General features: G+C 38.0%; 1 protein-coding gene across 1 annotated transcript in view; it reads left to right on the top strand.

The window, feature by feature from the left end:
- Window positions 1-25,164, top strand: part of RB1 (RB transcriptional corepressor 1) — a 181,798-nt gene that overhangs the window by 148,030 nt on the left and 8,604 nt on the right. The window contains exons 18-23 of the mRNA XM_033176909.1: window positions 11,747-11,865; window positions 15,103-15,248; window positions 18,564-18,709; window positions 22,509-22,613; window positions 23,705-23,818; window positions 23,912-24,075. Of these exons, the coding sequence (XP_033032800.1) occupies window positions 11,747-11,865; window positions 15,103-15,248; window positions 18,564-18,709; window positions 22,509-22,613; window positions 23,705-23,818; window positions 23,912-24,075 (794 nt within the window). The remainder of the gene's footprint in view (window positions 1-11,746; window positions 11,866-15,102; window positions 15,249-18,563; window positions 18,710-22,508; window positions 22,614-23,704; window positions 23,819-23,911; window positions 24,076-25,164) is intronic.

The following is a 25,164-nucleotide window of genomic DNA, read 5'->3' as shown; positions in this document are numbered from 1 at the left end:
TCTATTCAGTCATAACCCTCTCCTTCAAAATTTGGTGAGGCATCTTTGACTTTTGTCATAATCAGACATGCTAGCTTCAAGAGCTTTCCTGTTCCTCTTTTAATGTCTGTTTCGCACATTGTATTAGTTCCTTTTACAGTATTAATTCTTCCTACAGTATGAATTTTTTTTCTTTTTTTTTTTTTTTTGAGACAGAGTCTCGCTCTGTCACCCAGGCTGGAGTGCAGTGACGCGGTCTCCGCTCACTGCAAGCTCCGCCTCCAGGGTTCACGCCATTCTCCAGCCTCAGCCTCCCTAGTAGCTGGGACTACAGGCACCCACCACCATGCCTGGCTAATTTTTTGTATTTTTAGTAGAGACGGGGTTTCATCGTGTTAGTCAGGATGGATACAGTACGAATTTTTATTCATTTTGCAAATATTCATCATAGATATTTTTGTCTTATTATTTCAGTTAGAATATGATTTTTTTTTTCTTTGGATTCAGAAGGTAACTTTCCTATTGCACTTAGGATAAATTCCACAAAAACTCTTTAACAAGGTTTCTTTCCTGGCTATTAGAAAGGAGGAAGACCCTTGTTGAACTGAAGATAGTAATGATGGGAGAGGACTTTGACTTCTGTAACACCTCATTCAGATAACTGGCTATTTTAGTTTAATTACGTGAATGTTGTCATGTCCCTTGGAGCTGCGTCCCAGAGCTGGTATGTCAGACATCCTCAAGTAAACCTTGACCCAATTTTAGAAATCTTGGCTAATTTTGAGTTAGGAAGTCCTTTCTTTAAACAATATTTTTAAATTAACGGAACAATCACAAAATATATTTTACATATTGCACTTTTCAAAATACTTTAAAGTACTTTTAAAAATACTCGACACCACAAAGTAACTTAGTTTAAAATAAAATAAAAATTTTTGAAATTAGACCTAATCAAATTTATATATCTCATATTTTCTTTCAAAATTTTGACTAACATATCAATTAATAAATCCACCTTGAAAGACATTTGAAGGTATAAATGTGTTTGTTCATGTGTATAAAATTGTGTCATTGATATAACATTACTATTCCTTTAAAGACTTTTATGTTCTGAAAAATATCTCCTCTTAGTCTATAATTGAGCAAAAGGATTACTGTTTTGAAAGACTTGAAAAAAATACTTAGCTATTTTTTAGCTAAGGAAAAAGATTCCTTTTTCAGTAAATGGATAAAGCTGAAAAAAATAAATTAATAAAATGTTTTAAATAAAAAAGTCATAAATATCTTAATTCTAGGAAGCTTCCCTATTCATTTGCTTTTTTATTTTTAAAAAGTTTAAAAGAGTTTTAGTTTTAATATTTATAAACTTCAAATGTTATTATTCCACACTCAGAAAATATTTTTAATGTATTCAGTCACAGTTTACTAAAATAGCTAAGTTTTCTGATCCATAAAATGAATAATAACACTTCATTTTAAGACTTCTTTGAAGATTAAATGAGGTAATATATTCGAATAAAACATTTTAAACTGAGAGTACTTTCATTCTTATGTAAGGAAACTATGAAAGTAAGAGACACATCATTCTATTTTGCCAGTGTATCTTAAATTAACTTGCTTTTATTATCAGTTTAGTGTTCAGCGCACCAAGGGTACATTTCATACTAAGATTGTGCAAGTGAGAGTAAATGCCTCTTTAAATTTTCCATCTTAGGCACCTCCATTGCTTTTAGACCTGGCTATGTTTTATATTGCTTATATACATTTTTTTTCTTTTAGAAAAAAGATAAGCTGAAAAACATTTTTGTTGATAATATACTATCATTGAAATAAAAATAACCCAGAACATATTGGTGTGTAGGAAAAAATTCTCTCAAACTGTGTTTTTCTTCTGCTCTCATACCACCACAACAGTCGTCAACACAAAAGACTTCTGTGACCAAATGGGTGGGTTTTTTCCCCCACACACTAAGCAGCAGATACCAGCTGGGCATCCTCCAATTCAGTTCTGATACTGTCTACTTGGAGATAGTGTCAGATCCCACTGGTTGGGGGCTCAGTGCCCAAGACTGCCCCTCACACCCCCAGATACCAGCCTAGGCTTCCAAAACTTCTGACCTACCAGCTTCAAATTGAGGTTCTCACACCACACTCTTTAGGTTCAATTAATTTGCTGGAGCGGCTCACAAAACTCAAGGATACTGGGCACAGTGGCTCAAGCCTGTAATTCCAGCACTTTGGGAGGTCGAAGCGGGCAGCTCATTGAGGCCAGGAGTTCAAGAACAGCCTGGCCAACACGGCAAAACCCGTCTCTACTAAAAATACAAAAATTATCTGAGTGTGGTGGCACACGCCTGTAGTCCCAGCTACTCCAGAGGCTGAGGCATGAGAATCACCTGAACCCAGGAGGCGGAGGTTGCAGTGAGCTGAGATTGTGCCACTGCATGCCTGCCTGGGCCACAGAGCAAGACTGTCTCAAAAAAACAGAAAAAAGCACATGCATGTGTGTGTGCACTACAGCACAATTCACAATATCAAAGACATGGAATTAACCTAAATTAACCTTGCCATGTCCTGGCAAGTACATGGTTGGAACTGGAGGCCATTATCCTTAGCAGAATAGAAATAGAAAATCAAATACTGCATGCTCTCCCTTATAAGTGGCAGCCAAATGATGAGAACATGTGGACACATAGAGGGAAACACACTGAGGCTTATTGCAGAGTGGAGGATGGGATGAGGGAGAAGATCAGAAAAATATCTAATGGGTACTAGGCTTAATACCTGGGTGATGAGATAATCTATACAACAAACCCCCATGACACACATTTACATATGTAACAAACCTAAACATGTATCCCTGAACTTAAAATAAAAATTTTAAAAATCAAAAAAAAAAAAAAAACCAACAAAACAAAAAAAACAAAAAGGAAAAACCCAAAGAAACACACTTACCGGTTTATTACAAAGGATATTACAAAGGATACAGATGAGGAGATGCATAGGGTGAGGTATGGGACCAGGGGTGCAGAGCTTTCATGCCCTCTGGGAGCCCGACCCTCCAGGAACGTCCATGTATTCAGCTATCCAGAAGCTCTCCTAACCCAGTTCCTTTGGGTTTTTATGATGTCAACGTTCCTCCCCTACACTATAGGGCGAAAACCCTCTCTGGGGAGGGTCTTAAAGACACACAGTTTACAACGATGGAGAAAAATTAGAGTCCTGCCTTGGAACAGGTTAAAGGAGGGCAAGAGAAGACCTGAGGCCTGCCTCTGAGGCCTAACACACCCAACATTATGACAAAACAATAGTTGTTATGTATTTTCAGGTATTTTCAGTTCTGCATACTATGAAGTTAAAGACTTAAGTAAATTGAGTAAATAGTAGTTTTTGCTTTTTTTTTTTAAATTTCACAGATCAGTAGAGTTAACTCCTGAGTTATATGTATACAACCCCAAAGTTGTTTGCTGTCACTGGAGCTGTGCCTACCCCCGCCTGGCATATTCTTGAAACATTGGAGCTAGGAAGTTGGAAATTGATAGAAAATTTTGTCACTTGTAACAGAGTTAAGGCAATATGGATTATGGTGGACCCTATCACCTGGAATACTTTCCTGAAAGCAACACAGGTCATCATTGCCAAATATTTTTAGGACCCCAATTCTATACTAAGTGCTAGTGATGTGATAGGAAGCCAGACACAATGGAACTAGCTATCTCTATATTAGTGTCTTATCCTAAAACAGCGTTTCTATTGTAACTGGTTTCCTGTTTCTCTTAGAATATTTAAACGTTTTACCATGGTCTTTCAGATTCTGCATGATCATACAGCTTCGTACTTTTTAACCTCTTCTTTAGCAACCTCTCCACTATCCCACCTGAGTACTTTAGTTCTGGTGGCCTCTTTCATTTTCTGAAAGAACATCAGTTTCTTAGCATATGATCTTTCATCTTTTGGAAGATCTCTACCCCTTCTCCTTTCAAAGCACAGCCTCCTTCTCACATTTCAAGACTCAGCATCCATGTTACCTTCCCAGATCAGCCTTCCTTGAACCCACCCCATCCACCTGGATCTCCCTGTTTATTCTTCATGAGAGAACCCTGTTCTTTCATAGGATTGTTTTGAATTTGTCATCACATACTTACTTCCTTGTTTGTGTGCCTCTTCTCGCCAGACCCTAAGCACCATGTAAGTAGGAACGAAGTATTATTTCAGAGACCCAAGTCTGAAATGGTTTATCTCTTTATACTTCATGGCTAAGGTATACATGTACACGTATTCTGTTTGACTGATATTTGAGGAAAAAAACATGGGGGAAAGGCGTAGATAACATATTTTTTTAGAGGATTTAGGGTATATATAACTAAGAAGCTTCCCTTTTTTTTTTTTTTTCGGTGGGGGGGAGAGGGAATCCCGCTCTGTAACCCACCCTGGAGTACAGTGGCACGATCTCAGTCCACTGCAACCTCTGCCTCCTGGGTTCAAGCGATTCTCCTGCCTCAGCCTCCTGAGTAGCTGGGATTACAGGTGCGTGACACCATGCCCGGCTAATTTTTGTATTTTTAGTGGAGATGGGGTTTTGCCATGTTGGCCAGGCTGGTCTCGAACTCCTGATCTCAGGTGATCCACCCGCCTTGGCCTCCCAAGGTGCTGGGATTACAGGCGTGAGCCACCACGCCTGGCCTCATTTTAAATCTTATTCTCACTTTGAGGTGGAGTTAACCTCAGGTAACTTTGAAGACATCAACCTTCTCACTTTATTCATTTATTCAACAAATGTTTATTGAGCCCTTATTGTGTGCCAGGCAGTTTTAAACATTGGGGATACTATTGAATAAGATAGACAAATACCAAGTTTTCCTGCATCGTGCTTGTTAGTAGAGAGATAGTTAATAAATAAGAAAATGAATGAATTTATAACATAACCTCAAGTGGTGAGCAATACTATGATGGAAATAGAGCAGAGGTTGGAGTAGCAAATAAGCGGGAGTTATGGCTGTCTTAGGCAAGATGTTTAGACAAGGCTTTGCTTAGGAGGTGCTATTTGAGGAGATATGTGAATAATGGAGTGGGGTGAGTCATAGGAAGCACTGGTCAGAGTATTTTGGGCAGAGGAAACAGCAAGTACAAAAACCCAGAGACAGGAAGAATTATGCCACAGTCATGGAATGGAGAGATGACCAGGATGGCTGGAGTAAGAAGAGTGTTAGAGCATGAGGTCTGAGAGGTATCAGGGGGCCAGAACTCATGTAGTGTTTTGTAAACCAAGATAAGGCATTTGAATTTATTCTATGTGTGATAGGAAGCTCTTGGAGGGTTTTGAGTATGGAGGTGGGATAACGTTAGCTCTATGAGGAGATCTAGGAGACAGCAAGAGTAGAAGTATGGAAACCAGTTTGTAGGATGCTTTTGCAGTGGAACAGACAAGAGCTAAGAATTGATTTGACTCGGACAGAGCGAGACTCCGTCTAAAAAAAAAAAAAAAAAAAAAGAATTGATTTGACTCTAGAAATGGTATAGGTAATGAAAAGAAGTTAGACTTGGAATCTATTTTGAATTTAGAGCCAATATGACTTGCCTGGTGTCTTGGATAAGAGTATGATGAGAGAAAGAATAATAATGATGACTCCTTTTCTTTTTTGCTTTGGGCAGCTGGATGTAAGGAGTGATTTAATGATATGGTAAACACTAGGGAGAAGCAGGCCTTTTTTGGGGGTGGTAGAGGATGATTAAAGTTTATTTTATACATAGACATCAAGTGAAGATGTTGAGTACGGTCAAGTAGGGCAGATGCTTCTGAAATACTCCTTCAAGGCTATTTAGTATCTGACAAATGGAGTATTGTTACCTTTATGGCTCTACTTCCTAGCATAGGGTCTAGTAGAGAATAGACATACAACATATACTGGGTAGATGGGTGGATAACTGGGCATACTGTCATACATTTGAGGAAATAGAATGTTCTTTGTATAATGACACTCATAGGTGTAAAGAAGAATCACAACCATAATAGTATCAAATATTATATATTGCTCTGTGTCAAGCACTGTTCCCAATTCTTAACATTATTAATGTACTTCTCATATACTATGATTTAAGTTACTATTCTTGTCATTAGTATCTCTGCTCTACAGTGAGAAACTTATCGAGGGGCATGTCGCTACAGGTGGCCAGGATTTGAACCCATGTACTGTGGCTCCAGAGTTTGTGCTCCTACCTACTGCACTATACTTTTCCCATGATCATGACATTCATCATCATAAACCAATATCTATATATCTGTGTGACCATTTGGTTTGGGGTGATGGAGTGATGAAAATAATATTTGAATAAAATATGAAGACTATTGGTGAAAAACGCCACCTTAATCCTTGGAAGAGAAATTTACCTTTAGTATAATCCTATTGGGTGAATCTGAAGCACAAATTAGGTTTTATCTCATATCTGAAAAGTATCTAAAATACCTAATTAGTATACTTAAGTCCTGTTAATTGCACATCTTTGCAAGGTCTCAAGAGTCTCCTAAAATTTCATTGTTGGAGAGAAAAATTGGTAGTAGGCCACTCTTGAATATATGTGGGTTTATACTCATACCATTTTAGTTAAATAAAGATATTAAGTTCATCCATGGCTAGGAAGTATAAAATATTTAGTATAACAATATGTGTATTAGCCGGAATGAATTTCTTAAGGGTTAATTGTTAGCATTACTTTGCTCAGATGAAAGCCATTATTGATACTGCCATGCCCCTAGTGAATACAGGAAAAGATGGCATGTCAAGAAAAATTATATGATGGGAGTTGTAGAGTCTACTTCTTTTTCCAAAGCATACGTGCCACCTTCTCTTTTTTCTCCCCCGCTAAAATACAGCTCCTGTAGGACACCTTCTCTTCTGATGCCTCCAAAGGAGACAACTCATGCTCACCATCTCCACTTTGAGAATTATTTCTGTAGTGAGTCACTATTACAGATAATAACCCATCTCCTGTTGGTCTGCTGGAACTGAAAAACGACTGAAAATTGTTAACTTTTGTAGTGATATGTGTAATGACTATATGATTATCTTGCCTCTTTTTTTTCACAACTTATCAAGTACCTACTTGACATATAGAAAGAAAAACAGTAAATTTAAGAAAAGACAGTTTTTTCTCCTGAAAGTTTAGAGTTGAAAGTGCATCTTTAACACATTCATACATCCATCCAAGAGATTCAAATAAAATAATCAAGCCAAATCACTGAAAGCTGAGAAAAGAGTTGAATGTTCAAGTGGCTACTGCGTAGTCACTTCATGTGATGTATCATGTAATCCTGCAAAATGAGTACTGTTTTGCTGCTTTTCAAGTAATGAAACTGAGGTTCAGAGAGCAAAACGTTTCATTACTAGTAAACTTCAAATTAATAAACAAGAATTTGAGCTTATATATCTCTAATTCCAGAACCTATGCTTTTATTGCTAATGGCTTTTTTTAAAACTTGTTCTTCATTCTTTTTTTTTGTTGAGTGAATTAAGAGGAGGATAAAAAAGATAAATAGTATTTAGGAATATATTGCTTAGGTATGAGTAACTTCCTATTTGAAAGAACTGTTGAGTAATCACCGTTTTTTTTCTTTCTTTTTAAATTTCTCCTCCCTGCATAGTTTCTGCATCTCCCAGATCACCTTTTTGTTTGTTTTGTTTTGGCACATTTATATTAGGGACTTTCTGGAAATATTTGATTGCCACTCATATATAAGAGTAAATCACTAAAAATTAGAAGCTCTGAGCACCTGGGTGAGGTTTGTGAACTTCATTGTATAGTTATTTGATAGAGCAATTTCTTAAGAAACCCCCATTGCATATCTTTAGGTCTTTTATCCTGTTACTCAGTACCTTACTGCCCAAAGTACCTGGTATCGCTACTGCCACATCCTTTTGGTGAGTTAAAAGTTTATCTGGTTTGCCTGTTGACTTTCCTTACTGCTGAGTTCCAATTCAGTTTTTTCTCATCTACTGAGTAGGTTACCATTTGTGTATCTATCTTCCAAGCTTTCAAAATTTTGTATCTCCAGCCTGGACAACACAGGGAGACCCTGTCTCTACAAAATTTTTTTAAGAAAATTAGCTGGGTACCATGGCACATTCCTATAGTCGCAGCTACTCAGGAAGCTGCAGTGAGCCATGATTGTGTCACTATGCTCCAGCCTGGGTGACAGAGCAAGACCCTGTCTCTTAAAAAAAATAAAAAATGTTGTATCTGAAAGGTTTATGTCTTTTAAAATAAGTCAGTTTATTGCCATTTTAGTGGGGTTTTATGAGAGAAGTTAATGTATACATTCAATTTGCCATCTTTAACCAATGTTGTTATCTTCTGAAGATTCCATTTAATTTAGTTTGTTGTAGTTTTAGTCATCCAGAAGTTTCCAATTTATATGAATTCAGATCTGTTCATATCCTTTGCCCACTTTTGAATGGAGTTATTTGTTTTTTTCTTGTAAATTTAAGTTCCTTGTAGACTCTGGATATTAGACCTTTGTCAGATAGATAGACCGCAAAAATTTTCTCCCATTCTGTAGGTTGTCTCTGCGCCCTGATGATAGTTTTTTTTTTTTTTTTTTTTTTTTTTTGCTGTGTGGAAGCTCTTGAATTTAATTAGATCCCATTTGTCAATTTCTGCTTTTGTTGTGATTGCTTTTGGTATTTTCATCATGAAATCTTTGCCCATGCCTGTGTCCTGAATGGGTATTGCCTAGATTTTCTTCTAGGATTTTTAGAGTTTTTGGTTTTACATGTAAATCTTTAATTCATCTTGAGTTAATTTTTGTATAAGGTTTAAGGAAGGGGTCTAATTTCAATTTTCTGCATATGACTAGCCAATTCTCCCAGGACCATTTATTTAATAGGGAATCCTTTCCCCATTGCTTGTTTTTGTCAGGCTTGTCAAAGATCAGATGTGTGGTCTTATTTCTAGGTGTGTGGTCTTATTTCTGAGTCCTCTACTCTGTTTAATTGGTCTGTGTGTCTGTTCTTGTACTAATACCATGTTGTTTTGGTTACTGTAGCCTTGTAGGATAGTTAGAAGTCAGGTAGTGTGATGTCTCCAGCTTTGTTCTTTTTGCTTAGGATTGTCTTGGATGTTTGGGCTCTTTTTTGGTTCCATATGAATTTTATGAATTTTGGTTCCATATGAATTAGTTTTTTCTAATTCTGTGAAGAAAGCCCATGGCAGTTTAATGGAAATGGCATTGAATCTATAAATAACTTTGGGCTGTATGGTCAGTTTCACAATATTGATTCTTTCTATCCATAAGCATGGAATGTTTGTCCATTTGTTTGTGTCCTCTTTGATTTCTTTGAGCAGTGGTTTGTAGTTGTTAAAGAGACCCTTCACTTCCCTTGTTAGCTGTATTCCTAGGTATTTTATTCATTTTGTAGCAATTGTGAATTGAAGTTCATTCATGATTTGGCTCTTTGTTTGCTTATTGTTGGTGTATAGGAATGCTAGCGATTATTGCACATTGATTTTGTATCCTGAGACTTTGCTGAAGTTGCTTATCAGCTTAAGAAGGTTCTGGGCTGAGATGATAATTTGACCTCCTCTCTTCCTATTTGAATATCTTTATTTCTTTCTCTTGCCTGATTACCCTGGCCAGATCTTCCAATACTATGTTGAGTAGGATTGATGAGAGAGAGCATCCTCATCTTGTGCTGGTTTTCAAGGGGAATGCTTCCACTTTTTCCCCATTCAGTATTATGTTGGCTGAAGATTTGTCATAGATAGCTCTTTGAGGTATATTCCTTGAATACCTAGTTTGTTCAGAGTTTTTAACATTATGTTGAATTTTATCAAAGGCCTCTTCTGCAACCAGAGATAATCATGTAGTTTTTGTCTTTAATTCTGTTTATGTGATAAATCGCATTTATTGGTTCGCCATATGTTGAACCAGCCTTGCACTCTGAGGATGAAGCCAGCTTGATCATGGTAGATTAGCTTTTCGGTGTGTGCTGGATTTGGTTTGCCAGTATTTTATTGTGGATTTTTGCAGTGATGTTCATCACAGATATTGGCCTGAAGTTTTCTTTTTTTGTTGTATCTCCTGCTAGGTTTTGGTATCAGGATGATGCTAGCCTCATAAAATAAGTTAGGGAGGAGTCCCTTCCTTTCAATTTTTTAGAATAGTTTCAGTAGAAATTTGTACCTCTGGTAGAATTCAGCTGTGAATGTATCTGATCCTGGGATTTTTTTTTTTGGTTGGTAGGCTATTTATTACTACCTCAATTTCAGAACATGTTGTTGATCTACTTAGGGATTTGATTTCTTCCTGGTTTAGTCTTGGGAGGATGTATGTGTCCAGGAATGTATTCGTTTCTTCTAGATTTTTTAGTTTATGTGCATAGAGGTGTTCATAGTATTTTCTGATGGTTGTTTGTATTTCTGTGGGGTAAGGGTGGTATCTCCCTTGTCATTTCTGATTGCGTTTATTCTATTCTTCTCTCTTTCCTTCTATGTTAGTCTAGCTAGTGGTGTATTTTATTAATTTTTTCAAAAAATAAGCTCCTGGATTCATTGATTTTTTAAAGGGTTTTTTGTGTCTGTATCTCCTTCAGTTCTGCTCTGATCTCGGTTATTTTTTGTCTTCTGCTAGCTTTGGGGATTGTTTGCTCTTTGAACTAGTTTTAGTATCAATATTGTACTAGCTTCATAAAATGAGATGAAGAATGTTTCTACTTTTTCCATTCTAGGAAGAATCTGAATAAAAGTGGAATTATCTGTCCCTTGAATGTTTGGTAGAATTTACTGGTAAAACCAAATGAGCTTCATGTTTTATTTATGGGAAGATTTTAAATTATTGATTCAAATTATTTAATAGTTGGCAGGACTATGTAAGTTATTGTATTTTTTATTTTTTATTGAGGTTTGGTAATTTGTACTTTTGTAGTAATTTTCCTCTTGGTCTACGTTTTCCAATTTATTGATATAAAATTATTCATAATAATTCCCTATTATCTTTTTAATTTTTGTGATTCTGTCCCATTTTTCATACCTAATACTGCCTATCTATGTCTTTTCTTTATCTTGATCAATCTGACTGGAGATTTGTTTATTAGTTATTTCAAAGAACCAGTTTTTAGCTTCGTTGACCAAACTGTGTTTTATCTTTGTTTGCAGTTCATTAAGTTCTGCTCATGTCTTCATTACTTTTTTTTTTTTTGAGACGGAGTCTCGCTCTGTCGCCCAGGCTGGAGTGCAGTGGCCGGATCTTGGCTCACTACAAGCTCCGCCTCCCGGGTTCACGCCATTCTCCTGTCTCAGCCTCCCCAGTAGCTGGGACTACAGGCGCCCGCCACCTCGCTCGGCTAGTTTTTTTGTATTTTTTAGTAGAGACGGGGTTTCACCGGGTTAGCCAGGATGGTCTCGATCTCCTGACCTCGTGATCTGCCCGTCTCGGCCTCCCAAAGTGCTGGTATTACAGGCTTGAGCCACCGCGCCCGGCTCTTTTTACTTTCTTTGTGTTTTTTCTGTCTTTCCCCCTAACTTCTAACTTATTTTCTAATATAAGCATTGAAGGTTATATATTTTTCTACTTTTTTGTGTGTGTGAAGTACAAAAATTGTCAATTGGGAATTTCGAAGTGGAGAAAAATATTTCATTCTGACTTCTAAATTGCCACTCTCAATCGTGCCTAAAATTCATAGTGCTTACCATGTCAAACAATATATGATTTTGATATGTACCTGGGGAAATTATGCTTACTAATGTGGTTTTAATCTCATCGTGTTTCTTATAGGATTCACCTTTATTTGATCTTATTAAACAATCAAAGGACCGAGAAGGACCAACTGATCACTTTGAATCTGCTTGTCCTCTTAATCTTCCTCTCCAGAATAATCACACTGCAGCAGATATGTAAGCAAATTATATGTTATGTTGACCATTCAAACTACAAACAGATTTTAAGCATAAGTGCAATGTAAGGTTCTATAAAGAAACTGTAGGAAATAGAATTTTGAATAATACATTGTTTCTGTTTTTAAGACGTTAGTAATAAAAGATATATGACCCAAATAAAGTCATATAAAAGAGTTCAGAGTGCTACTGAATCACCTAGGATTTGCATAATGAGAGCAGTTTTCATGGCAGAGTTGGCAGTTTAGGTGGAATAGGATTTCAACATGGAAACTGGAGAGGATAGAGGAGACAAAGGAGTGTGTTCCAAGAGTAAGAATGATATGAACTCAGAAGTATCAAAGAAAGCAGAAAACATTTTTCAGAGCATGCAGGTCAGACCATTTGAAGTGAAGCATAGGATAAGTGTAGGGAGAAGTATGGGATGTGGACTAACACGCAGTTGATTACTGTGTGCTGATGATGATGATGGGAAAAGAAAATGTAAACCCAGAAGTATCTGAAACAGGTCTCAATCAATGTAGAAGTTTATTTTGCCAAGATTAAGGACATGCCCAGGAGAGAGATCTGTGCCTTTCTCCAATGATGATTTTGAGGGCTCCAATATTTAAATGGGAAAGTCAGTCTGGAGGAGAAAGAAAAAAGGGTATGGTAATCCACATGTTGCAAGAGAAAAAGAGCTGGTAGAGAAATAATCAATTATCTCTCCATCTCATGCTGAGTGAATTGACATTTTACATAAGATAAGGTGAACTTAGAGTCACTATCTGTAGAGGTATTTAACCTTTTATCTGTATTTATTTGTGTGGGAACAAAAGGAAAGGCAGTCTCTTGCATGACTCAGCTTTCAGCTTAATTTTTTCCTTTTGGCATAGTGAATTGGGGTCCCAAGTGTTTATTTTCCTTTCACAAAAGCAATCACTAACTGTGTGCTGGGCAGTGTCCTAAGTACTTAAGATTTATTTTGTCATTTAATCTTCATAACAATCCATAAGGTAGTAGATACTGCTGTCAGCCTGTTATCTAAAATGTAAAATAGGAATTAGAGAAATAAGATAACTTGCCTAAGGTCAACAGAATTCAAACCCAAGCTATCTAATCCCAAAGCCCAGGCTCTTAATCACTGTAGCTACATTGCCTTTCACAGAAATGTGCCTAATATTTTGTTTCTGTTTAATTGTGTATAGGAACTGACATTACAGTATTCTGTATTAGTGCAGGGGCCATTTTCCAGAGACGTCATTTTCATGCTAACTTGTACCCAAAGTGTTTCTGGCATATAGAGACCCTGCCTTCATGCATACATTTGTTTCCTAAGTAATGCTTTATATAAATAAGTTAAGCCTTTTTTTTTTTTTTTTTAAATTCAAGAAGCAGTCATCTGTTAACTGCCAGGAAGTGGTGTAGGCACTGGGAATACAGAAATAAGATGGCCTGGGTCCTTCCCCTCATAGAGCTTACATTCTGGAGGAGAAACACAGGCAGTGAACAAGTAAACCAAGATGTAAGATGATTTTAGAGTATAATAAGTGCTATAAAGGAGATAAACAGAGTGTTGTGAAAGAGAGAAACGGAGAGGGTGATAGAATGTTTAGTGGTACTTTCCTTTCTCTGAAAAAGTGATATTTTGACCTGACACCTGAAGGGCAATCTGATGCTGGCCAGGCAAAAATCTTCATGATGTGCATTCCAGGCAGAACAAACAGCAAGTGCAGTGGCTGTAGGGCAGATCAAACTTAGTTGGATTTAGGAACAGAAAGAAAGAAATCCTAGTGTGGCTGGGGTATTGGAAGAGGAGAATGGTGCAAGATGAGAGTGAAGAGCCAAGCTGGGGTAGATCTTGTAGGTCCCACAGGCCGTAGTAAGGAGTTTGGATTCTATAAGGGAAGTGGGAAGCCATTGAAGCAGAAATGCAGCTTGCTATAATTTGTATTTTTAAAGGTCCACTCTCTGGCTGCTATCTGAAGTACAGGTGGGTTTGGAGGAAAGAAAGGGACAGGGCAAGGCAGAAAGCGAGGAGACCAGTTTGGAGACTATTTCTGTAGTTCAGATGAGGGATGTAGGTGACTTGGTCTAAGGTATGGTATTAGAAATAGAAATGGAGAGATCTGGGGTGTATTTAGAGATAAATTAATAGGTTTTACATTGGTTTTACATTGGATTTCAGGAATTTGGAAAATGGAGAAATTAAAAATAACTCCTAGATTTTTGACTTAAGACACTAGATGTAATTTGGAACTATTCTTTGAGATGGGAAAATAAATCTAGAGCTCTGCTTTGTTCTTATTAAGTCTGAGATTCAAGTAGTTATATCTGGTAGGTAATTGGATATTTACACCTAGAACTTCAGAGACTAACTTTGCCCAAGTTAAGCCAGTTTATAATACTGTCAGTAAACTGAATGAAAATCCAAAGTGGAAAATAGACCAGACACTGGTCCTTCTAAAATCATTGTGATAATGAGTTGCTTTTCTTAGTGTACTAGTTAATATACTACATGTTGTAGAAACATCCATAGTAAGGTACAAATTCTACTTCCTGTTCCTTTGTGCTTAAAATGTATGTCTTTAAAAATAAGTTTGTTTGTCAACTACCAAAAGAAAATCAGAAAGTAGATCTAGATTATTCTGTTAAATAGGGGGCAGCACAGAATGATAATATTTGCTAATATCCCTGCCTTGAGTTATGCCTGACATATTTAGTATACAGCTGTAAATCTGTCTGAATAATGTTATTTGAAGTATTAATTCATAGAATTCTGTACTGTGTGATTTAGGTGTGTATAGATCTGTGTGTGTAACTGAAATCTTAGATATGAACCATATCTAAGTTATCACCATATTTAGTTACAACTAAAAAAGTTTTTGGGAGAATCACAAAAACAAGGTAACACTATTTAATATCAATACTTTTTTTTTAGCTGGAATCATCTTATGGTCTCAATCCCACTATAATTATTAAAATTGTACATTATACATATATAGCTATTTTTTCTAATAAGGCAGCAATCCCCAGGAAAAGCCATTTATTAAAATAGAGTTAGATATGATGATGACAAGCAGTTTTCCTATTAATATATCTTTCCCAGCTTGCATTTAAGTAGTCTGCTCAGTGAATTCGATATACAATACCAATTAAATAGACAAGATGTATCTGGGTATACAACCTTGAAGTGTGTGTATAGTCTGTGATTCTTAGCCAACTTCAAATGAAGACTTTTCCTTTAAATATTTCTAGGTATCTTTCTCCTGTAAGATCTCCAAAGAAAAAAGGTTCAACTACACGTGTAAATTCTACTGCAAATGCAGAGACACAAACAACCGCAGCCTTCCAGACCCAGAAGCCATTGAAATCTACCTCTCTTTCACTGTTTTATAAAAAAGGTTAGTAGATGATTCTTTTCAAGAGCATAGACTCTGAAACTAGGCTGACTGGGTTCAAATCATGTTTCTTCTATTTTCTAAGTACATTACTGGGCAAGTCACTTAATATCTCTGTGGCTGAGTTTCCTCATTTATAAAATGGAAATGATAATGTTGTGAGATCTTTCCTGACTATTCACAGAGTCGTTTTTCTGGCCGGAAACCTCTGTGGCCAGTGGCGCCTTTGACCGAGTTTTGCTTGGGCCCACTGGGCTCATTTCACCCCCTTGGCCTGACAGGCTGCACTTGGGTCACACTACCGGCCTGGGTCCCATGCCAGCCAGGAGCAAGTCAGATGTGGAACAGGGAGGGGTGTGGGAGCAAGCATGAGGTCTGGCCATTGCACACAGTCAGAAATACTGGCTCCTGCAGCAGGGCAGGCAGGTGCTGGCACAGATGCTGGCTGTCTGTAAGGCTGCAGCTGGACCAGACGCACCACAAGCAGTTTCCACAGCTGGCATCGGGGAACAATAAAGTGGCCCCCAGAAGCTTGGAGATGCCAGAAACCACAGGGCCCCAAAGAGGGAGTCACAGCCCTGGCTCAGGGAGCTCCCAATTCTGGGCTCCCCAAAGGGCCGCAGCTCTTCTCTTTATCCACAACATGGTGAGCAAGGGGCATGTTTCAGCCCTGTTTGTGTTATAGTCCTTTTTGCCTCACCATTTGGTGGGTCCTGAGTTCTTGTCCTGCGACCAGGAAGAATGAGGTACACAGACAAGTGGAGGGTGAGCAAGATGAAGGGGAGATTTATTGAGCAATAGAGCAGCTTAAAGAAGACCCACAGTGGGCAGCTCCTCTCTGTAACCACAATGTCCCGATGAGTGTTCAGCTCCTAGCAGAGAAGGTAGCTCCTCTCTGCAGGCAGGTCGTCCCAACAAGTGTTCAGTTCTCAGCGGAAAGGGTAACTCCTCTCTGCAGCTGCTCGTGCTGACAAGTGTTCAGCTATCAGTAGAGAGGGTAGCTCCTCTCTGCAGCTAGTTGTCCCATCGTCTCCATCCTCTGCTCTGCTCTAGCTGAGCCTCAGGCTTCTGTGGACCTCAGTGGGGAGAAAGTACCTACCGATTGGTCCATGGGCGGCCACTAGTGGGCCCAGAAAAGGTACCACAAGTCCTCACTCCGGTCTGTGGGACTGGCAACTCCCACCCCTAGCCTTCAGGCACTCCCTGGCCTGAAGGTAGGGCCTCAAAAGGAGGCCCATCTGCCTCTTGCCGCCATCCATGCGCCAAGGGGCACCTGCAGGCCAGTGCCAAGCTGCCCTCAGCCCCCTTCGGCTTCCCCCGTGCTTGTCAGCAGCGCCCAAAGTCTGGAGAGGGCTGAGGCGGCAGGGGGCTGGTGTGTCAGCGCTGCCTTGAGCGTGCGCACACCCGGCTGGGCTGCGACAGCACCCAGGCTCAGCCCTGACTTTGCTCCGAGATTGGAGTGGGCGCTGGCAGCAGGGAGAAACCAGGCAGTGGGAGCAGACACTTCTGAGCCTGCGAGGGCGGTGGCGGTGGCGGTGAGGGGGTGCCTTCCCGGGCCCTCAAGAGTACAGAGATGCCTGGGTCCACAGCCACGGTTTGGGTAGCTGCAGCTGCACCGGGGAGGGTGGGACTCCCACCTGCTCCCCAGCCCTGAGAGCACAGGGATGCCTGGGTCCGCAGCGGTGGCTTGGGCAGCTGCAGAAGCACTGGGGAGCTCCTGTCCCTACTCGGAAGGGGCAGGGTTCCTACTTGTCTCCGGCTCCCCCGGGCTTCCTGGAGCATGCCGCCCCATCCATGCCTCCCTGCTGCAGCGGGTGTGATGTACATACAAAAATAGTGTGTTGTTGCCTACTGCAGACACATTTAGTGGATATTTTCAGGACCTTTAAGAAGGCCAGTAACCAGGTCATGTAGCATTCTCTAAGTGTGTATATATATTGTGGGGTGGGGAGGTTGATTTGAGTGTCTGTGCACACGTATATACTTCCTACTGTACACCCACTTGGAGCTCTTTGAAAGACAGTAAAAGGTCATGTTCCTCCATGATAATCTTTTTCCTGATTTTATTCAAGTAAGAATTATGCTGAGCTTTACAGGCATATTGTCAGATATTATCCTTAGGTTAGAGCAGTGGATTTCAAAGTGTCATTCCCAACCAGCAGAATCCACATCACCTGGAAATTGTAGAAATGAGAATTCTGGGGCTCCAACCTAGACCCGCTCAATCAGAAACTCTAAGATAGGGCCCCTAAAACCTTGTTTTAACAATCCTCCAGCTAAGTCTGATGTATGCTAAAGTTTCACACCACTGAGATAAATTGTTAGCTTTAAAAATTTCAAATTAGCTTATGCAAGTCATTGAAAGAGACATATAAAGGGTCTATATGATATTTAAAGTAGATGAAGGAAAATTCAATTTTATGGATTCCTTTTTGCCAAATTTGCATTTTCAGTAGTTTTTATAGACTAAATAAATTACATATTGCAGTCATTTTACACTTAGGTAATCTACAAGTTTACCATTTTTCAACAGAGTATCCTCCATTGGTATTTTATAGAGAAATGTGTGGTTTAGGACTGGAAAAATTCATAGACATTAGCAATTATATAATTTTTAAAAAGATTGTTCCTCTTTAATATTGATAGTGGGAATGGCCAATGGTGAGTGATTATTAATTGAATTGAAACAAGCCCTACTGGGTTGGCCTAATTTTACAGTGTCTTATGGCCTTTCCTCCACTACTTCCCACCTCTGCCCTAATTTCATGCCATAATAGTTAATTCAGCATGTATCATTCTGCCTTATATGTACCTAGAACTGTGCTAACACAAGGAATCAGTTATTTTTAAGGAAAATAGTGGTAGAAAAATCTTAAAACATCACCACTAAAGAACTTATTCATGTAACCAAACACCGCCTGTTCCCCCAAACACCTATTTAAAAAAAAAAACAAAAAAAACTCATGCCTACATAATGAAGCCTCCATAAAAACTCGAAAGGACCTGGTTCTGGGAGCTTCTGGATATCTGCCCAGCTGGAGGTTCCTGGAGAAAAGCATGCCTGGGGAGGGCAAGGAAATTCCATGCCCCTTCTCACATGCCTTGCCCTCTGCATCTCTTCATTTGTATCCCTTGTAATATCCTTCATAATAAACCAGTAAACGTGTTTCTTGGGGCGGGGGGAAGAGTGGCAGAAATGAGGTTTCTGTTAAAATGCTACTTAACAGCATTATAATCAGAGCAATTCATGATTTGAAAAAAATCTACTTGTAATTCAAAATGAACAGTAAAAATGACTAATTATTCTTATCCCCACAGTGTATCGGCTAGCTTATCTCCGGCTAAATACACTATGTGAACGCCTTCTATCTGAACACCCAGAACTAGAACACATCATCTGGACCCTTTTCCAGCACACGCTGCAGAATGAGTATGAACTCATGAGAGACAGGCATTTGGACCAAGTAAGAAAATCAAGCACTTCACCGTCTCTCCTCCCTACTTACTTGTTAACTGATGTCTTACTTTTTTCTCTTTTTTTTTTTTTTTTTTTTTTGAGATGGAGTCTCACTCTGTTGCCCAGGCTGGAGTGCAGTGGTGCGATCTCGGCTCACTGCAACCTCCACCTCCCAGGTTCAAGTGATTCTCCTGCCTCAGCCTCCCAAGTAGCTAGGATTACAGGCGTGTACCACCACGCCTGCTTAATTTTGTATTTTAGTAGAGACAGGTTTTCACCATGTTGGCCAGGTTGGTCTCGAACTTCTGACCTCAGGTGATCCATTTGCCTACGGCCTCCCAAAGTGTTGGGATTACAGGCTTGAGCCACAGCACCCAGCCTTGTTAAGTGATTTCTAAAGAAAATATTAGATTCAAATGAGAAACTAGATCAATTTATTAGACTTAATATATGTTCATTTTTTGGCTACCATTTACATTTTTGTTGTAATTCTTACAAATTAAAGCTTTAACACTCAAGAGTATATTTTAGTAACTACTTATTTAATGACACAAAAGATCTTACCTATAAAAAAATAGGTGAAGAACCTTCTTATAGGCTTTTTCTGTGTAGTAGTGAGCTAGATATCATTTTAGTGTGAAAAAAGCATGAGACTTAAGAATCAGTTGATTTAAAACAATACCTATTGAATGAATGAATGAAATCAATTAGTTTACAATGAGAGAATGATCTTTCATATCCTCCTTTTTCTCTATAAAATAGGTTAATAAGAACAATATACTTTTGGCTGGGTGCAGTGGCTCACATCTGTAATCCTAGCATTTTGGGATGCTGAGGTGGGCAGATCGCTTGAGCTCGGGAGTTTGAGACCAGCCTGGGCAACCTGGCAAAACTTCATCTCTACAAAAAATTTAAAAATTAGCCAGCTACTTGAGAGGCTGAAGTGGGAGGATTTCTTGAGCCCAGGAGGCGGAGGTTGCAAGTGAGCTGAGATCACACCACTGCACTCCGGCCTGGGTAACAGAGCAAGACCCTGTCTCAAAAAAATTTTTTTTCTAATTAAAAAAATATATATATACATATATATAGTTAATAGCTTTACTGACATAATTCACACACCATAAAAACCACCCATTTAAAATGTACAATTCGGTGGTTTTTAGTGTATTCACAGAGTTGTACAAACATCACCACAATCAATTTTAGAATTTGTATCACACCAGAAAGAAACTCCATACCCTCAAGCAGTCACCCCCTATTCCCCTACCCCCTCAGCCCAAGACAATATTAATCTGTTTTCTCTCTATGGACTTTCCTCTTCTAGACATTTCATACACATGGAATTATATAATATGTGGTCTTTTGTGTTTGCTTCTTTCATTTAGCATGTTTTCAAGGTTCATCTGTATTGTAGCTTGTATCAGTACTTCATTCCTTTTCATTGCCAGATGATATTCCATTGTATGAATATATACCACATTATGCTTATCATTCATGAAGTGATAAACATTTGGGTTGTTTCCACTTTTTGGCCATTATGAATAATGTTACTGTGAACATTTATGTACGTGTTTTCATTTCTCCTGGGTACATACCTAGGAGTAGAATTGCTAGGTCATATGATGATTCTATGTTAACTTTTTGAGGAATGCCCAGATCATGTTCCAAAGTGGCTATACCATTTTACATGGCTACCAATAATGTATGAGGTTCCAGTTTCTCTATATCCTCACCAACTTTTTTTATCTTTTTTTTTTATCATAGCCATCCTAGTGGGTATAAAGTGGCATCTCAGTGTGCTTTTGATTTGCATTTCTCTGATGGCTAGTGATGGTGAGCACCTTTTCATGTGTTTACTGGCCATGTGTATATCTTCTTTAGAGAAATGTCTATTCAGACCCTTTGCCCATTTTATTTTTATTTTAATTTTTTTATTTTTGACACGGAGTCTTGCTCTGTCACCCAGGCTAGAGTGTAGTGGCATGATCTCAGCTTACGGCAACCTCTGCCTCCCGGGTTCAAGCGATTCTCCTGCCTCAGCCTCCTGAGTAGCTGGGATTACAGGTGTGTGCCACCACACTGGCTAATTTCTGTATTTTTAGTAGAGACAGGGTTTCATTATGTTGGTCAGGCTGGTCTCAAACTCCTGACCTTGTGACCCACCCGCCTCGGCCTTCCAAAGTGCTGGGATTACGGGCGTGAGCCACCATGCCCAGCCCATTTTGTTTTGAGACATGGTCTTATTCTGTCACCCAGGTTGGAGTGCAGTGACATGATCATAGCTCACTACGGCCTCGAATCCCTGGGTTCAAGTGTTCCTCCCACTTCTGTCTCCTGAGTAGCTGGGACTATAGGCACACACCACCACGCCCAGCTAATTTTTGTATTTTTTGTAGAGATAGGGTTTTGCCGTGTTGCTCAGGCTGATCTCGAACTCCTGAGCTCAAGTGAGTCACCCACCTGGGCCTCCCAAAGTGCTGGGATTACAGGCATGAGCCACCACACCCAGACTGCCCATTATTTAATAGGGTTATTTGTCTTGTTACTATTGAACTGTAAGGGATCTTTATGTAGTCTACATATAAGTCCCTTATCACATACATAATTTGAAAATATTTTCTTCCTTTCTGTGAGTTGTTTCACTTTCTTGGTAGTGTCCTTTGAAACACAAGTTTTTTATTTTGATGATGTCCAATTTATGTAGTTGTTTTCTTGTTACTGATGCTTTAGTGTCATATCTAAGAAACCAGTGCCAAATCTGAAGTTGTTAAGATTTATCCCTGTTTTCCTCCAAAAGGTTTATAGTTTTAGTTCTTACATTTAGGTTTTGCTCCATTTTGAGCTAATTTTTTAATATAGTTGAGGTAGGAGTCCAGCTTCATTCTTTTGTATGTGGATAACTAGTTGTTCCAGCACCATTTTTTGAAAAGATTTTTTCTCTCCTCATTGACAGTTGTCAAAAAATCACTTGACTGTAAATATGTAAATATTTATTTCTGGACTCTCATTGATCTACATAAGGTATTCTTATGTCAGTACTACACTGTCTACACTTGGCTGTAGGATGCCAAGCAAAAGATGATTATTTGGCACTCTTGGCAATAGTAGGTAAGAGCAAGAATGTTGCAGAAGTAATGAGTACTTCAATTAGGCTATAAAGTTCATACAAATAAAGTCTGATGTTTTAAAGTCACAGGGAATCATTTTCAGAACTTAGTTTTGCATTTAAAATATCTTTTATTGAAATGTAATACACATATGTAAAAACCTGTGTATCAAAAGGATACATTCTAACAAAAATTCATCAACTGAACTTAGTTATATAACCAGCATCCAGATCTGGAAACAAAACATTGTCAGCAACACATAAGACTCTCTTACATGCCCTTCCAGTCACCATGGCCTCCTCACCACCACCACCAAGTGTGTTCAATATTATTTTATCTGATAGTTTGAAACGTTTTCACACCTGGCTTTTTAAAGTGCTAGTTATACAAAATTAATTGATTCTAGTTTCAACTTTTCTGGGAAACATTTAAGGGACAAGAGCCAAAGGCAGGGTAATTTACAAGCCAGGTGATCAGTCCTGAATAATTGAGCCTTGGTGATTTGCATTTTGTTCTTTAAACACACTTTGGGTTAAACACTTCATGTAGAATTTCAAACTGAGTTCAGTGTGGAAAGAAATAACTCTGTAGGAAATTAAACGTTTCTTTTTTGAGGCTAAAAGAAAGAAAACGGTATTTTTTAAGAACAAAACCATGTAATAAAATTCTGACTACTTTTACATCATATTTATTCACTAGATTATGATGTGTTCCATGTATGGCATATGCAAAGTGAAGAATATAGACCTTAAATTCAAAATCATCGTAACAGCATATAAGGATCTTCCTCATGCTGTTCAGGAGGTAGGTAATTTTCCATAGTAAGTTTTTTTGATAAATCCGTATCTATAACATAGGTAATTTTATTCATTAATGAGATCATATATTCTGACCTTATTTTGTAAATTCACAAATAAAAACTTTTATATTATTTATTTGTAACTTAAATAGAATTGGAAAGATAAGGCAAATAATGAAATTATCCATATCCGTATTTTTTAATAAAGTTAATAAGTAATACTTTATCCCTGTAATAAGCAGGTATTTGTAATAAACTTGACATGAGTCAGAACATTAGATATTCTTTGAAGTTATTTGTATTAGTTTATAGGCAAAGCCAGTATAAATGCAGCCTTGCAAATAAATAATAAAAATGTTCAGTATAAACACATTTTGTGTTTCTGGTTTACCTTCCCTTTAGAGAAATAGTAGTAGTAAAATATACTTGGTATGACATATTTCATATTGTTTTGTGGAAAGTGAGTTGTGGGATATTTTTCCCATTTATTATTGGAGTTTTCAAAAGTAATACAAACCAAGTCATTTTTGTTTGTACGTTTGAAGTTATTTTCTAAATTCAATCATTTTAATTGTGTATATCAGAGGCATCTGATATAACCTCTGTGTTTTTACCTAAATTTTGAGTGAAATCTATCACTAAAATGTAGTGCCTTTACTAAATATCTACTTCTTGCAATTGAGTAATGCATACTTAAACCCTTATAGATTGGGGGGAATACCAGGAGGTACAGGCCAGAGAATATAGTCCAAATATTGATGCATAATATTATTGGCTTTCACTCAGCTCTGGCCCTTTGATCCCCTTTAATCATGCTTTCCATTCTGCTAGCCTGTCTACTCCTGTCTTCTTAGATGGCCAGCTATTCCATCTGCTGCCGCCTGGCTATTTCTCTCAATCATTCTGTGACATTTCACTTCTCGGAGAGCAGCTATAATCCAAGCCTAAGAAGTAATTTTAGATTATTTTTTTCTTTTATAATATGTGCTTCTTATCAGTCAAAAAGTATTATAAACTAAGGAAATCTAAAGGTAGAAATTTAAAAATTCATTTAACAAGTAAATTTTACTTTTTTTTTTCTACTATTCTTTCTCAGACATTCAAACGTGTTTTGATCAAAGAAGAGGAGTATGATTCTATTATAGTATTCTATAACTCGGTCTTCATGCAGAGACTGAAAACAAATATTTTGCAGTATGCTTCCACCAGGGTAGGTCGAAAGTATCCTTTGATTGGAAAAATCTAATGTAATGGGTCCACCAAAACATTAAATAAATGGTCTACTTTTCTGTTTTTGCTCTAGCCCCCTACCTTGTCACCAATACCTCACATTCCTCGAAGTCCTTACAAGTTTCCTAGTTCACCCTTACGGATTCCTGGAGGGAACATCTATATTTCACCCCTGAAGAGTCCATATAAAATTTCAGAAGGTCTCCCAACACCAACAAAAATGACTCCAAGATCAAGGTGTGTGTTTTCTCTTTAGGGAAGTAGTAAAGAATGAGAGGGCGATTATTTTGATCCAAGAATAAAAAATATAAAGCTTTCTTCATTTCAAATAAGCTAGACTCTTGAAACTCTATTTGCTTATTTAAGTAACATAATAAGAATATGGAGAGAAAGAAAATCTATTTACTTGGATGAGTTTACAGATTTACTTATCAGATTTCCTGACTGTTAGGGTATCTTCTTTTGTAAACAATTTGAGAACCAGTTTGGTTATATGTTTCAAAACACTTTCATATTTTTCTAAGTAGCCAATCTGCTAAACAAAGCAGGTTACTTTAGGTTGAGTACTTTTAGTTTGTAGTTTATTGGATGTCCTGTAAATTTTGCTTCCTGTGGATTTTGCTCATTTTGCTTGTTATATTAAATGTAGATTACTGTCAATTAAGTCTTTAGAGGTCCAACCCTAATCCTGCTGGCGGCCACTTTACCACCTTACCTTGGGCAGGTCTCTGTCTCTACTTCACCAGGGTGCTGTGGATCAGGGAAATGATGAGTATGAAGCTGTTTTAAATGCTCAGATGAAAGGTTGTGTGCAACTACAAATCATTATATTATCTTCCACATCCAACCACAAGTGCTCTCTGGCTTTGAAGTGCTTCAATTGACTAATTATATGTTGTCATGGGCTATTTGAAACTGACTTTATTTGTGTAAAGTAGGAGGCAGATTAGCTGGTATAGTTAATGTAGTCTCATCTCAGAAATTATCAGCCCATGTGATTGTACCTAATGGGCAAGAAAAGGGGAATATGTTGGCCTTTCAGAAAACATTTGCATGTTATATTTAATTATTTAAGTAGTACATACTCATTATAAAAATTTCAAACTCTACAGAAAAATATGAAGTGAGAAATAATTGGCAATATGATACAAATGCTCTCATGTGCCTCTGTATCATCCTTTATTTATTTGGTGTTCTTGTAGTTGGATATCTGTGTACTGATACCTACTACTTGTTCTAAGCTGCTAAGATGCCACGTCATGTCTATTTAAGAAAATTTACATTGTTCCATGCCACTATATGAAAATGTATACTTAGGTAGTTTTC

Source organism: Trachypithecus francoisi, unplaced genomic scaffold, assembly GCF_009764315.1.
Source record: "Trachypithecus francoisi isolate TF-2019V2 unplaced genomic scaffold, Tfra_2.0 Lachesis_group18, whole genome shotgun sequence".
NCBI lineage: Eukaryota > Metazoa > Chordata > Mammalia > Primates > Cercopithecidae > Trachypithecus > Trachypithecus francoisi.
This window is presented reverse-complemented; position numbering and strand designations above follow the sequence as displayed.